General features: G+C 38.1%; 1 protein-coding gene across 1 annotated transcript in view; it reads left to right on the forward strand.

Annotated features, from left to right (window-relative positions):
• ALS2 (alsin Rho guanine nucleotide exchange factor ALS2) overlaps window positions 1–9,425 on the forward strand; it is a 36,590-nt gene extending 27,165 nt beyond the window's left edge. The window contains 10 exon segments of the mRNA XM_010171665.1: window positions 1,261–1,428; window positions 1,710–1,827; window positions 2,371–2,528; window positions 3,217–3,339; window positions 4,411–4,587; window positions 4,979–5,024; window positions 6,667–6,728; window positions 7,403–7,552; window positions 7,847–7,943; window positions 9,352–9,425. Of these exon segments, the coding sequence (XP_010169967.1) occupies window positions 1,261–1,428; window positions 1,710–1,827; window positions 2,371–2,528; window positions 3,217–3,339; window positions 4,411–4,587; window positions 4,979–5,024; window positions 6,667–6,728; window positions 7,403–7,552; window positions 7,847–7,943; window positions 9,352–9,390 (1,138 nt within the window). The 3' untranslated portion in view covers window positions 9,391–9,425.
• The last annotated feature ends 2,809 nt before the right edge of the window (window positions 9,426–12,234 follow it).

Here is a 12,234-nt window from a genome sequence, read left to right on the forward strand (position 1 = left end):
ACTTGCAACCTAAGCAGCTGTCTTGCTTTTTACCCCAGTAGGGAGTCCATGAATAAATGTATGTACAGATTTGCGAAGATTGCTTGTGAAATAAGGTCTTCATCTACCCTTTTCAGGCTCTCTTGAAGTTGAAAATCTTCTGGTATAACTTGTGAAAAGGCTTAGAGCCTACTATTTCTGCTTTGTGAAACTGGAAGCATGGGGAAGTATCAGTGTTGCTAGTTCTCATCTCAAAGGTGGTGGAAAAATATTAATGAAAGGTCTGATATTTCTAACACTTGATTTAAATCAAGATAGAACTGTTAACTCTGACAGCATTTATTTGCTTTATGAAAGCTTTTCAAAGCTCTAAATTTAATTCCATGTCTGATATGGAGAGAGGGAGAACAACAGTTCTTGGTTTTCCTTTGGCTATAGAGGGTCCATGAGCATGAAAAGATGCCTGAGCTGGTTTTACTCTCCACTAGCACATCCCTAACATGTCATGCAACATCATACTTAGATACTGTTTAGGGACAGAAGCCACATATCCATTTCTGGTATTTATTTGTGTAGCTGTGCTATTTGTACGTTCCAGGATAGTGAGATTTTTTAAAATATATTTTTGTACTCTCTTTGCTACGTGAATGTGTCCTGAGCCTTCTGAATGAATACTTGGTATTTATTTGTGTAGCTGTGCTATTCGTACATTCCAGGATAGTGAGATTTTTTTAAAATATATTTTTGTACTGTCTTTGCTATGTGAATGTGTCCTGAGCCTTCTGAATGAATACCAGTGGTGAAGACAAGCCCAGTGAAGTGCAGTATGTTCTGTTCTTGGAAATCAAACCAGTCTTTTTTGTGTTTAAACAAATCATTTCCTGGAAAACTACAAGCAAGAGTAAGACAAGACTGACTTGTCTAATGTAATAAGGTTCATAGTTGTTACCAAGTGTAGGTATTAAAAACATTTTGATCTTGTAACTTTATAATTTGTTACACGGAGTAATGTATGTTACTTAGCAAGGAAAAAAAAATAAGGATAACTTTTTGTAAGTTCTTTTTAAAAGGTGTTGAAAGTCAATATATTAATTAAGTAGCAGGTTCTAGGTTTATTCGTAGTGATAAACTACTTGGCTCGCAGTAGACTATTAAGTGTATCAGCTTTTGGTAAAAGAGGATGAGATAGTAGATTGACATTAGCCACAGGTGGTTTTCATAGCTGAGTGTGTTGTTTCACAACTGTTTGATTTTTAACAGACTAACTGGTAATTTTATTAGGCGGAAGCTTGGGATCCTGGCAGTGCCTCCTGATGAGAAATGGAAGGCAGTATTTGAAGAATGCTGGAACCAGCTTGGCTGTGAGAGCCCGGGCCAGGGGGACAGATGGAAGGCTTGGGACAACATTGCAGTGGCCCTGACCACCAACCGACGGCAACACAAAGACAGGTTGGTTGCTAGAGGATGTAGTCAGCAAGATGAAAAAAGCATTGAGAAAGCAACTGGAATTACAGTCTACTTTAGACTGGAAACTCTGACTGTAAAACGGCAGTTAACACGGCAACAACAAATCCTAAACAAAATTGCAGCTCTTAATACTCTGCACTATAAGGCCTTCTGGGGACATACTGATGTTGAGAATTAGTTCAGTTGTTAGCTTCAGGGTTTTTTTCCTACTGCATATCTAAGAAATAATCTGTACAATGTCTTTGTCCTTTTTATAACTGCAGCCCAGAATTATTGAGCCGTTCACATACTCAGACACTGGAAAGTTTGGAGTTCATTCCACAACACATTGGTGCCTTCACCCTGGAAAAATATGAAAACATAAAAAAATACTTGATAAAGGTATTGTGACTCTCAAATGCTCACATAGCTTGTTGTTAAGATCACTTTGTAGCAGCTTTCCTTAATTCCTTCCATATTTGCACTTTTGTCATCCATGTTGTATTCATTCATGTTTGCTCATAACTTCCTAATTTATTGAATTAAAATCAACAGTTAAGACTGAAGTCATTAAATACCTAATGGATACTGTTTTAAAGACCAGTTTCTGCTCAGTTACTGTTTTAATTCTCATACATTGGATCCCAGCAGTGCATTTTGAAATACTTGCTAATTATTGCATGTTAATTTTAATAGTACTGGACAGATGACTTGTCCAAGTAGTAGCACAAGTTCTTGTACTGTCTTGACTCCTCTGAGCTGTATTCAGCTAATACATACATTTTATCATGCAAATGGCAATTTGTTAAATATAGCTCACTTTTTGATGTACTTGTAATATTTTTTGAAAGCCTGTTGTTGGATCTCTGACCCATCTCTCTTGAATTCTTTTTTTTTGTCTAACATGGACCTGTCTGATTGGCCAATTGATACCTTTCACTTCAGGCTTGTGATACTCCTCTCCATCCATTGGGCAAGCTGGTGGAAACACTAGTAGCTGTCTACAGAATGACCTATGTTGGAGTAGGAGCTAATCGACGATTGCTGCAGGAGGCTGTAAGAGAGATAAAGTCCTACCTCAAACGCACCTTCCAGTTGGTTAGGTAATGAGATTCTCATTTTCAAGTCAAACTATTGCTGAATTAATTAGATGTCTCACGTACTGAAACTGTCTAGTCTGAGTGTGCCAGTATCTTTACTCTGTTTTGGGGGTTGTTTATATTTCCTTAACCTTTGTAAAGAGTCTTGAATATTCTGTCAAAACAGAAAAAATAAAATCTTCACCATAGCATATTATGTCTTACATTGTACTTTAAAATATGGCTGTAGGAAGCTCGTCTTGAATGTGGTTTTCCAATTTAGTGTCTCTGGATATCCATGCTGTGAAAAAGGTATAAAAGAATATATCCCATTGAAGTTCCTACCAACATGGATGAGCAATGTTCCTATGAAGTGTTTGCTTAGATTTTTTTGAGGGCAATTACAGCTTTAATTGATCCTTCCAATATGAAAGCAGAAATACTCCAAATTATTAATCATTAGAAGCCTTGTCTAGAGGGAAGTGATGTCAAGGTAGGAGATGTATCTTTGGCATTGGAGGGGTTGGCCTTCATAAGTTCTCTTCCAGGTCGATGGTACTATATGTCTGCTAGCTATGCTTTCTTAGTCCACCATGTATTACTTCAGCTGACTTTTCTTTCCTCTCCAATCCTGCCTTCTAATGCTGCAATTTGTAGAAACTTCATAAAATGAAACCGTATGAATCACACGTTGTTGTGTCTCTCCATTTAGGTTCTTGTTTCCTGATCTTCCGGAAGAGGGCAGCACAATTCCACTGCTGGCAACAGAGACAAAGGGAAGGCGATCGTTTTGCAGTGGCAAATCAGACTCCAGATCAGAATCTCCTGAGCCTGGGTACAAAAAAAACCCAAAACAAAACCAAAAACCAAAACTGAACTAAGGAAGGCTTCATTTTATTTCTGTTCGCAGTTTTTTCTTGCATGGGGAAGTAAGATAAGCTCATATTTACCTGATGGATATAAGCAATTTTTTCTTTTTTTTTTTTCTTTTTTTTCCCCTTCCACTCTGGTGACAAATTCTGATAAGCAAATTTCCACGTGATGGTTGCAATAAGCATTTCATCTCTGTTCCACGCAGCAATTCTTTACTTAAACCCAAGCTTGCTTTTGTCTGTTTTGGGTAAACGAGTTCAGGCTTGGGCCTGGGCTTTGGAAAACTGTTTGGGACATGAGCACTGGGGGTAATGCAGGTCCAGTACACATATACTGCATGGCACATAGCCAGTCACATGGAGCTCACCCTCCAGTCCATTGTTGTCCTATCCACAGCAGCCTCGGGTGTGGTCAAAACAAGGAAGAGGCATCAGTAGAGGCGCCAGTGCCCCAGGCAGGTGGTACTAGCAGGCACCTCGAGTTCAGCTTTCCCTATGAGGATTACAGCTTGATGCCAAGAAACTGCTGACTTTATGAAGCCAGGAGTGTGAGTGTGTGGAGCTAGGTCAAGTCACTTTTAATGGCTTTTAGCTGATTTTCTAGCTTCTGCTTTGAAGGTAAAGTTCAGCTGTCAGCAACGTGGCACAGAACAGGGGCTAAATGATTAGCATGAAGATGCAGGTCAAACTTGAACTATAATATAGTCCAGTATGCAGCTTTTACATTATATAAAGAAGAAAGCCAGTGTTCTGTTTAAAACACATAAACCACAAAAAACCTGCACAAGAACCACTGCCCCTGCCCCAAACCCATCTGTATGTGGACTGTAAAGGGAAATAAATAATTCCTAATATTTCTTAGTACAGACACTATTTGATGGATTTGTATTTAATTATTCTTATCCCTTATATAATAGGCTAATACCAAAGGAAAGATTTGTTCCAATAATGTTTTTCCACTCAATTTTTATAGATAATTAGGTTTTTAAAATGTCTTCCTCTTCAAACCACCCCCTTCTTTCTTTTTTTAATAGCTATGTAGTAACCAGTTTTGGCTTGCTGCTCCCTGTGTTACTGCCACGACTCTACCCTCCTCTATTTATGTTGTATGCCTTAGACAACGAGCGTGAGGAAGATATTTATTGGGAATGTGTTTTACGTCTAAACAAACAAACTGATATGGCTCTTCTAAGTTTCCTTGGAGTACAAGCGTGAGTATGCTTCAGCAATAAAACAGAAAAAGATTATGGCATGTAATTAGATAACGCAACTAAAAAAAGCCCTACTGTCTAAAGTGCTTTTCTTTGATTAAAATGCATCCAAACATATCTTCAAATTAGTTAGTATTATTGAGAGAGTGAATCAAAACTTCACTCTTCCAAAAAGATGGGGAAGGGAGGGAAGAAAAAAAAGATTGGCATCACTACAAAAGCAAAGCAAGGCATTTCCAATTAGGCTATTTTCCAGCTGTTTGTGCTAGGTGTAGTTGATCTTGTAGAAAGAGCTGTTGTATCTCATAGAAGAACATAACTTCATTTTCATAAGGTGAAAAATGCTTTAAGGCTGTGCTCTCTCAATAGACTGTGCTGGCTTTTTTTGCAGGAAATTTTGGCCAGGAACTGTATCCATCCTTGGGGAGAGTAGAAAGGTACGTTCTTTGTGCCGTGACTTACAGTATGCTTTGCCCAATGCTTCTCCCAAGAAGCTGAGGTCATCAGGAAGTGGTGAAGGAATTTTTGACCAGGCTGTTTGCTTAAGGGATGCTATGCTTGTTTCCTTAAAACTTGTCTCTAGTTAAAAGCTACATTAGTGATTTCTTGCAATAGCTGCCAGTCCAGCTTTGTCACTGACTCTCTTCCTCTGTAATGAATTCTAATTCAGGAACACATTTGCTTGGTCTCCAATTATGAAAGTGTGAGAATAAAAGTCTACCAAGGAAACTTTTAGGCTGCTTGATTAAGAGAGTTATACTATTGTATACTATGCGATTAGGAGAATTGTATAGGTTTTATTCTTAATCATTATCTTGCTGAGAGTGGCTGAACACTGGTCTGAAATGGTAATAGTGTGGTACTTGATCTTTGTGCTTCAGGAAGAGTGATTTAATAATCATAACTTTGAACAATTTGAATGCTTGCAGTATCTTTAAATCACGTCTGTTTATGAATCAGTATACATCTATTTGAAATTTTCTATTTCTTATAGTAATTTAGATACTCCTGCCTTCAGATCACCTCTTCCCTGTTTATAACTGTGGCTTGTGCAAAGTCCATAATAATGAGAAGCACAGCTTTCATCATAGTAGTTGCTGCACACGTTTGAGCTGACAGCCCTTGGTAGAGATTGGGTGTTACAAGTTTGTAATAATAACCAAAGCTACTGCTGACCCCCCCCGCTGAGGCTACGGGTTCCCAGCAAGACAAGTACCCTTTTTCCTAAATCATGAAGTTGAAGAGTCACACAATGCACACGATGCAAACCTCCACTCAGAATTTAAATGTTACAAAATCCAGCAAAAACACGTTTCTTAAATTACTTCAGATTTTCTGTATTTTTAGGTACTGGGCAAAATTCTTACTAGCTGTCTGAATCCTTCACACTTCTGAGTGGTTTTCTGAGCCTCACCACTGTGAAAGACTATGTGGCATGTGCCTCCTCTGAATTACGCAGTACATGATGCACTCTGTGGCCATTTACCTTATTTGCTGGGTCATTCCTTTAATTAAACTGCATGTTTTTAGCCAAGATGTAATGTTTATCTGCTTCTCCCCTCTGTCCACTTTCCTCATTTCTGTTAATTTTTCTAGGTCTCTTTACATCCATCCATTCTCTACCCGCTCCATTCAGAAAGACTTGGGCTCAGCTGCATATTAAGAGCTAACATTTATATTTGTTCTTTTCTGTTTGCTGCAAACCTGAGTCTCTGATGACTGCCTGCTATGACTTCTCTAGGTTTCAGCCGTTCCAGTCTTACGGTTCTCTCTTGACTGTTCACCATTAAGATTTAATGATTCTCAGTCTTCCTTGACCTAGAAGATACCCAAAACCATCACTGATCTTGTAACATACCAAGGAATTCAGTACAGGCTTTTCTGAATTTTAAATGAAACTCATGCAAATTATATGTTGTCAGATTTCCTGGATGACTTTAGCATCCAGGCAGACTCCCCTTTCTTTGCACTGCAAAACTGAAAGGGAAGTCTTTTATGCCAGTGTTGCATGATATGCTGCTTTTCTTCTGCTGCTGAACACTGGGGTTTTTAAACATAAATGTTCTCATGATTACACAGGTATCGTCAAATACAAAAGATGCTTGCTTTGCCTCTGCAGTTGAATGTTTACAGCAAATCAGGTAGTTCTCTTAAATTTGTCTTCTAGTGTCTTACTGTTCTTGCTGTAGTTAGTATCTAGTTTACTTGATTATGATCCTTTACCTGTCACCTTTTCTTTGCTATCCTTTGTAAGAGAGGTCACCAAGAAGTTTGAGTTCCTGCTAAAAATATTAGCAAACTCTCCTAATGGGGAATGAAATACAGCTTCATAAATGCAACCGAGAGATGTGTCCATAGGACACCATTTAAAATCAAAAGCATGAAGATGTCTAATCAAATATACATGTGAAATTTTGAACAGTTACATCAAAACGACCTGTATATGGGGAGCTTTGTCTGTTAGCTGACATAAGGAATTCTGCTGTAAGACTATAAGTAGAAATTGAAAGTATTTTAGAAAGGATTTTTTTACCCCTTTGCCACTATGATAAAAGATCTTAAAACTGTGAAGAGAGTCTCACTTGCAGTAGCGTGCCTTGATCCAGTAGTTATAGCCCAGAGTATGATACAGCCTTGGCAACCACGGCTATTGTGGTTGCCAGAAGTTAGGATTAGAAGTTAGGATTGTGGTGTGAATGATCTGGGTTATCTTCTTGGGCATGGGGACGTGCTAGCTAGCAAACTGTCCACCTAATTGAGATGCAGATATGGAACTACGTGTTGTTACCCTGTTTTGCTCTTGCTCTCCAAACAGTACCACATTTACCCCAGCTGACAAGTTGAAGGTAATCCAGCAGACTTTTGAAGAGATCTCTCAGAATGTGCTCGAGACTCTTCAGGAAGATTTTCTGTGGTCCATGGATGACTTATTTCCCGTTTTTCTCTACGTGGTGCTACGAGCCAGGTAGGCACCAATAGTGCCATCAGTCATAAGATGAGCATAGGCAGTATGAGTACTAAACACTCCTGCTTCTCGTTACAGGACTACTTGCTGCTAGGTTTTTGTAACTTAATAAATTTTCCATTTTGGCTGTTTGCTTTGGCGTGAAAAAAATTTGAACAGTCAACTGTGAAATGGCTGTGACCCCAGGATCGGGTTAAGGAAAAGCATGGGTTTTGCACCATGCCACGTACAAAAAGTAAAAACACTATAACAGTATCTTCTGTTCATCTATTCTCTGTCTCCCCAATGCGACAGGATAAGGAATTTGGGGTCTGAGGTGCACTTAATTGAAGACCTGATGGATCCTTATCTGCAGCATGGGGAGCAAGGCATCATGTTCACTACCCTGAAGGTATGAAAATTATTCAGGGCTATTAAAAGCTTTCTTTGGAAATTAGTCAGCTTTGAGCAATGATGATCAGCTCAGGACAACTGTATGAACATTAGGTCTGATTTGTAACTTCTTTTGACTTTTTTATTCAAGTTTTTAGCTAGGATGAGCAAGGATACTTAACTTAGAACTTATGATAACCTAACAATTGCAGGTACTGGTAATAAAATGGTGCAGTGTCCAAACGTACTTTATTCAAATGTAGTATTGGTTGCTGCTGACTGGTTTGAATGCTCACCTGTAGCTTGTTGTTCCCCTGCAGCGTAACAAACCTTATTCCTTTTATAAAAATGGGAATGAACTGCTGCTTTGGAGACTAGCCATTCCAATAATGTTTAAGTCTTAACGTACACCAAGACGCTCCAGGAATTCAATTTTGCAAATAAGAATTAAAAAAAAAAATAAAAATCTTTTTTATGGTGTCACTCTCCATGTTTTATTTATTATTCTTCTCTTTTTAAGTATGGAAAAAGGGAGGGAATCTATTTTGATGAACATCCTATTGTACACTAGGACCTCCATAATGGAAATAATTTGTTTGGGTACCTCAAAACCATTCAAGCAAGTGGGTCTTGTGACAGTTCAGCTGTGTGCAGCTTTTTTGTGGGGTAATTTTGGAGGGAAACTGTTAACCTGAAACTTAAAAATCTTAAGCTGAGCTGCTAGGTGAACATGATCATATTTTCTGTCTGTGCAAACTGGAAATGGTTGGGTGCAGAGGTTTTTTTAATTCCTTTTATTTTTATAGTGCTGCAAAAAAGGAAGTTTTGAGTTGGTTAAAATTTCTCAAAGAATCTATGTAGTAGAAACAGAATCTTAATTTTCCATGAGTGCAAGTGTTGTCTGGGACATTTGTATTAAGTTTCTGGTCATGGCTGACCCAACGTGTATTTGAACCAGCGTTAAGGAGTGAAAAGCAGCAAGTTAGGTGTTTATCCAGATGACAGAAACCTTTGCTTTTCGATCCGAGTGCTTTTGAAACGCTTAATCCCTGAGTCCTTGTCCTTTAAGAAAATACTTTCTTTTTTGGGCTCCTGTCAAAGGGCAAAGAAGGACTTGTGAGCAAAACAAAATGTACTTAATCTTGGCAAAGCTGGGAGCTGTGGAAGTATTCACAGTCCTAAATCATGCTGTCTTCCTTCATTAAGAGTTGGACATAATTTGTAACTTAAAATCTCCCGTTGTTTATTTTGTTAGTTTACATATCGGAAGGTTCTCATGTTGTGGGTCACTGTATCTTCACTGCTTGTAGAGAGCCTAGTTCCCTCTTTCCTTGAATAAAAAAAAAAATCAACCTTATTGTGTATGACGCTTTATCAGCTTGCTGACAGCTGGTATATATGCTAAACTGAACTTTGTTTTAATTCAGGCATGTTACTACCAGATTCAACATGAAAAGCTTACCTAGACCATCATTTACAACCTGACTCTGTGGGACTTCTCAGTGGACTACTCAGTGGAACTTCACCAATACCCACTTTCTTCACTGAAATGGCACTTAGAAAATACTCTGTTACAGTTCTGTTGTTACAGATGAAAAATATCCAGTTGTTTATTCTGAACTTTCAGTTTTAAGATTGGAAAACGGCAGCCAGAGGCTGTCTACGAGGTGGTGATGAAGCTAGAGACTTGGTTTGTCAAGAACTTGCCAAGAAGAAATAATCTCCTAGTCTAACAGATTATTTACTCCTTTTCAGTTAACAATGCTGCAAAAAGGCATGGCATCTACATAGAGTACGTGTGAAGATCTGGACCGCATGGCTTCTAAAGCAGTGGGTTTGTTTTTATTATTTCTAGTTTGTCAGCAGAGATGTTTAAAGAGAATGAATTGCACCACAGAACCATTCAGTCTTCCTGAATTAAGCTATTATGTTTGTTTATTTAAAAAAATAGAAATAGTATTTATAATGGGTAACCTATAGTGTGTTTGGCTGTAAAGGTTTTGAGGCATCTGTGTTGAACAGAATTGCTGAATGCAGTATTTATGTGCTTTTGTGGAAATAATCAGACTGTTCTGGACTTCCCTGTTTACTCAAATTATAAATATAAAGGTGTTCACCATTCTTTCTATTTCAGAAATACATAAAAGGCACTGACCACTTCAAGTTTTGGCACTGAATTAAATACCTGAAATGCGTAGTGTTCAGTTTCATTACCCTGAGGTCTGAGGACAGACACTTTCTCTGGAAGCCCATGTGATAGGAGAATGGGAACGTGCTCTTGAACAAGCTGACAGTGAATTAGGTTTGAGACTTTTGCCTGTTAACCTCTGTGGCAGAGTGAAAAAAGCTAACCTTGTTGCATTTCTGAACACGTAGAGAACAAGTAATTTCCCTGGGAGATTTTTGTGTGTGCGTGTGTGTGTGTTCTGTGGTTTATGGTCAACTTTATTTATACCAATAACACTAGTGGATAATTTGGGTATTGTAGGTGCTGTTCTTTACCATGGCTGACTCAAAAAAATGGGGAGGGAGGAATAGATTATAGAATGCTATAATGGCTTAAGTTCTGTCACACTACCATAGATAATACTAATCATATTTTTGAAATAGTAGTCATGGCTTGTGTATTGGCACCTAAATGGAAAGAAACCATATGTCAAAAGATTGTTTTGAATAGTGACTGTGATGTAGCAATTTTCATAATAAAGTAAAAACAATTGGTCTTTCTGAAATTATTTCTAGTTTCATCAGAGAAGGGGAAAGTAACTCTGGCAAGATGATGTTTAAAACTGTTGTTATACTTGTTATACTCACAACAGACTATAGAGATAATGGGAAATAGATGAAAGACTTCATGTTTGCAAACAGTTTTTTGTTAGCTTAATCTTATTTTTAAACTATACTAAATAATTTGATGAGAGATAAGCAGTAATATAAATAAAAGGGAAGCTATAAAAAGAAGTCCATTTGAGAAGGGGGAGGGGGGAAGATAAACAACTAAGGGTGGAGAGTATAATGAAGAACAAGGCAAGAATTTGAACACTTAATCTTTTGTGCTAGATGCAGTCTTTCTATGCAGTCATCTCTTAGAACTCGATGTACAAAAAACATTTGACTGAAACCTGTAGGAGCAGAGCTGCTCTTTGAAAAGGAGCCATGCTGAACAGCTGAGTACATCGGTGACAATAATTGTAAAGATCTGAATTTAGGATTTATTTCACCATTTGTAGGAGTATAATCATTAAAAACAAGTTTGATTTCCACCCATCCTGCCTTGCCCTGTAACTATTTGGGATCAGTATTTGTTGTCTTCAGATGTTTCAGAAGAAAGGAACAATTTTAATCTTCAGCTTTGACGTGCAAAAGGCTTTGTTTCATATGACCTTACTCCCACACTGATTCTGCGCCTTAAACTGAGAATGTAACTGGACATGAGAAGTTTTTCCACAATCTTTCTGCCTTTCAAGAAGATGTATCTACCAAATATGTAGCAACTTCTGATGTTTAATTTCATTCACTGTGAATGATGCACAGTTGAGAACTAAAAAACAAAGAATACATCTGTCTTTACATACACACATACATATATATATATATATATATACACACACATATATACACATATACACACACACACACAACCTCTTGTAAAAAGTAGTGATATCACATATGAATTCAGCTTGCTGATTAATGGAGGCAGACAGCCTGGGTTGACTTATTTTTGGTCTTTCTGATATATAGCTCAGTTATTAGCTGAAGAGAATCCTAGGATTAAATGTGCTTCTGACACAGATTCCACTTTACAGCCTACGTGGCCTGTGATGCAGTAGGAAGTCAGTGCAGACCAGCTTTGATTGGTGTATTTCTGTAGCTAACAAAGAAATGAGTTACCCTGCAAGACCTTTCTTGGTCTGCATTGCTTTGTGGTAATTACTTTTTTCTCATCATTTTTACCTCTTCTTTCCTGTAACTGAAAGCCGAGTATTTCTTGTGCTGCAGCATAAATCCTGTAACCAGCAACAGAAGATCAATGTTACAGTATTATAGATTCTCATGGTAACTGCAGGCACAGTAGCTGCAGACAGACCCTAGGAGATGAGTGCCTATTGACTGGGAAAGGTGCTGAGAATAAGAAACTACTTAAGTGAGAGGCGAAGTAGGTTTTTTATGCAAGAAAAGGGTTAAGGGGATTTGTTCTCTTCTCCCTGGTAATGAGTAGTTCTAAGGTTAGGTTTCTGCGGATTAAAAAGGAGAGGATGTCCACAGATTAGCTGGGGCAGTGAGGTTACTTGCTCTACTAACATCCAGCA

This window comes from Antrostomus carolinensis, unplaced genomic scaffold (assembly GCF_000700745.2).
Source record: "Antrostomus carolinensis isolate BGI_N321 unplaced genomic scaffold, ASM70074v2 scaffold12527, whole genome shotgun sequence".
NCBI lineage: Eukaryota > Metazoa > Chordata > Aves > Caprimulgiformes > Caprimulgidae > Antrostomus > Antrostomus carolinensis.